This window comes from Mchenga conophoros, linkage group LG18, assembly GCF_057382185.1.
Source record: "Mchenga conophoros isolate Kocher_MC1m ecotype Shallow Benthic linkage group LG18, M_conophoros_male_GT1.1, whole genome shotgun sequence".
Taxonomy (NCBI): domain Eukaryota; kingdom Metazoa; phylum Chordata; class Actinopteri; order Cichliformes; family Cichlidae; genus Mchenga; species Mchenga conophoros.
In genome coordinates this window covers 23,332,682-23,335,794 of record NC_140543.1, presented here as the reverse complement: position 1 = coordinate 23,335,794, position 3,113 = coordinate 23,332,682, and the positions used below count along the sequence as shown (strand labels likewise).

Here is a 3,113-nt window from a genome sequence, read left to right as displayed (position 1 = left end):
TCTTTCTACCCACACATAGTAAACGTGGTTTTTAATAGCTTTTTTTTTTTTTTTTAATCACACATCATTGTGTTAGAACACCGGAATGGAGGAAACATGCAAAGTAAAGCCCCTAAAACTTCCACCTGGTCTGCCTGAAGCCCACCACGTCTTAGTAAGGCACATGGAACACGGTGACCACTAAAGAAGCAAAAATGATTAAGCTGTCAATGCAAATGACTCAGCCAAGCTCGTGAGAAGATTCAGACTTTTGATCAACAAAAATGTGTCTGTTTTGATGTTTTGCTTGCGGTTTTAATTATGATTTATGAAAGTGGCTTTAGAGACAACATGTACTTATGTCTATTTTTATGTGTTTAAATCCCCGTCATTTTGAAAATTACATATTACACTAGTTATCTATGACTGCATATCACAGGATAGTTAAAATATTAGAAACATTAGCTCACTACTACACTAGTTGGCAGGTCATCTGGTCAGTTTGTTGGTCGATATGCCTAAATTGAAAACCATTGGCTGGACAATGCCCACTCTTGCTTTCATATTGAGAAACACACTGAAAACCTTCATTTTTATTTATTTGAATTCTTCCAAAAGAGACACTCATTTAATACATTTACTAAGTCTTTACTCTGAATCCTTCCTGTCTGCAGTCCCTAAACAGTGCAGACTTGAGGATGGACAAGGAGCATTTGGGCCTGTCCATGCTTAGTTGTGTGAATTATGTTTCAATCTGTGTACAGTCATCGTAAAATAGAAAGCACTGCAGTGATCAGTTCTAAAGTTTTCTGTATCAGAACATTTAAAAATTGTCTGGTCCTAAGCAGGCCTTAACTTTAGGTAAATACAGCCTCAGACGAACAACAACACATGACATGTTACACTGTGTCCCTATTCGTTTAACAGAAACTTGGACAACACAAAGTGCATCTCATTATTATGGCTTGCAGAGCCACCCTTGACAGCAATAACTTAAGGTGATCATTTTCTGTACTTCCAGTCTGTCACATCATCCTGGACCACTCTTCTTTACAGTTCAGTGAGGTTTGTGGGTATTCAGTTATGCACAATTATCCCACCACAGTATTTTGGTCAGGTTGAGGTCCGGACCTTCACTAGGCCACTGCAACTCTTTGATTCCTTTCTTCTTTTAGCCATTCCTTGTACATTTGGGCCTATGCTTGGGATCGTTGTACTGATACCTGACCAAATTTCGGCAGAGCTTTAGCTGTCAGACAGATGGTCTCACATTTGACTTGAGAATACTTTGGTTTACACAGGAGTTCATGGTTGACTCAGTGACTGCAAGGTGCCCAGGTGCTGTGGCTGCAAAGCAAGCCCAAACCATCCCCCCTCCTCCCCCTGTACTTGACAGATGGTATGAGGTGTTTCTGTTCATGCGCTGAGTTTGGTTTTTGCCAAACATCCCGTTGCACATCGTGGCCGAACATCTTCACTTTGGTCTTGTGTTGAAGATTGAGTCTTGTGGTTTGCAAAGACTCAACTTCACAAAGCCTCCTTCCGTTAGAATTTATTTAAAACTTCCCCAACCATGTTAACAGTAAAAATTTTATCATCTATTATTCCATCATTGACAATCTATTTAGTAAATGTATGATAAAGCCTACTAAGCCATTGGACATCACACTTACCTTTACTTAAGCAGCATTTTAAATCACGTTTAGAAACCTTCTAGCATGGTTTCTGTCTCTATTTTAGTAAAGGCCTTGAACTATAAATGTTTTAGACCTGGCAGATCTTTTAGATGTGGGATGTATTTTGGATCGCTTCTCCGTTTTAAAACTCTCTAACATCAGTGCTGAGGATGACATTCCTCATCGACTTAGCCATCTTACTAAAGGAACGTTTTGGTTTTATCATATTCTCATGAAGATGAGACATTTAGAAACATCAGATAAAGAGGTGAAGAAATGCTCAAGATATAAGCTTTTCTCGCTGGACGCACCTAGATGCAATAGTAATCTTAAAAAAAAAAATACAGTCACCACAATATAGCCATTACAGTGTGACACCTTTTATTACCCAATCTCAATCCATATCATTTCCAATATATGGACATACACAATAACATTATATTTACATATTTACATGCAGAAATCCAATGAAGACATTCAATGTCATATTAACTTCACGAAAGTTAGATAAGGTAGAAAAATAAGCAAATATTCAAGGTCCGTGGCAAAATCTGTAGTTTAAATAGTAATGTCAATTTTGGGTGAACGTAGATTTTGTGCCACTATTTCTTTGCCGTAATATTTCGTTTTTGCCAGTTTTTTCCATCGAGATAGGCCATGCTGGTCTGCGTCCATGTTTTCAAACTGTCCGAGCAGATTCTCCTGCCACTAATTGTGGTGAATCTGTTGAAAATCACAAAGAGAGAAAATTAACAGTCAGCAAGGGAAGAATATACATGAACAATTTGGGCTCAACATTTGAAAAACTTAAAGATACTTTAATATTGGATCATTTTTCTGACTTACACCACTGCAGGTATAGAACACGACGGCGGCTGCTGGATGTAGTAACTCTTCAGCAGGTCTCGATGGATTTGGGTTTTCGAGGTTCTCTGACAACAACTTGAAATCCCACCTTGAAATAAAGATAAAAGATTACAGTGTTATCATCGGCATGATCCAAATCTAACATGAAATCGTGCAAAAACGAACTCGATATTCATCCATAGAAGAATCCATGCATTACCTTGGGCAGCGGCTGTAGATACCATGATAGCGACAAGCAAAAGCGAGATAATTGTAAGTCCCTTCATCGTGTGGCCGTAGCTGAAACAGATTTGACTTTTGCACTGCTCTGCAAGCCCTTTTAAAGACCACCGACACATTCAGCATTCAGTTATTCCGCTTGCAGCAAGGTGTGAAGCACCCACAGATACGCACACGGCTGGAAAGTAGTAGAACAATTTCCTCCCACAATAGCTCACCAGTGTTGCACTTTGTTTCTCCACTCTCATCAACGGTGGTCTGAGGGTGTTAAGGCATTTTCCACTGCAGTTGAATGTGGTCTGTAACGATCATTATAATTTATTTTCATAATGAAAATTATATGGAAAATACCTGTAGCTACAACATGAAGAT

At 38.8% G+C, this 3,113-nt stretch overlaps 1 protein-coding gene across 1 annotated transcript; it reads right to left on the bottom strand.

The window, feature by feature from the left end:
• Positions 1–2,016: 2,016 nt before the first annotated feature.
• Positions 2,017–2,803, bottom strand: LOC146553793 (monocyte chemotactic protein 1B-like). Its single transcript, XM_085254708.1, has 3 exons — positions 2,722–2,803; positions 2,502–2,610; positions 2,017–2,378 (listed from the first exon to the last, which is right to left on the bottom strand). Exons 1-3 carry the CDS (start codon positions 2,786–2,788, stop codon positions 2,258–2,260), a joined length of 297 nt encoding a protein of 98 aa, XP_085110834.1. The 5' UTR covers positions 2,789–2,803; the 3' UTR covers positions 2,017–2,257.
• Positions 2,804–3,113: the final 310 nt, after the last annotated feature.

Bases quoted from the DNA above. Each gene is read 5' to 3' on its own strand.
- LOC146553793 (XM_085254708.1), bottom strand. From the start codon at position 2,788: ATGAAGGGACTTACAATTATCTCGCTTTTGCTTGTCGCTATCATGGTA. The intron at 2,611-2,721 runs GTAATGCATGGA...CTTTATTTCAAG, and splicing joins ATCTACAGCCGCTGCCCAAG to GTGGGATTTCAAGTTGTTGT. The intron at 2,379-2,501 runs GTAAGTCAGAAA...GATTTTCAACAG, and splicing joins TGTTCTATACCTGCAGTGGT to ATTCACCACAATTAGTGGCA.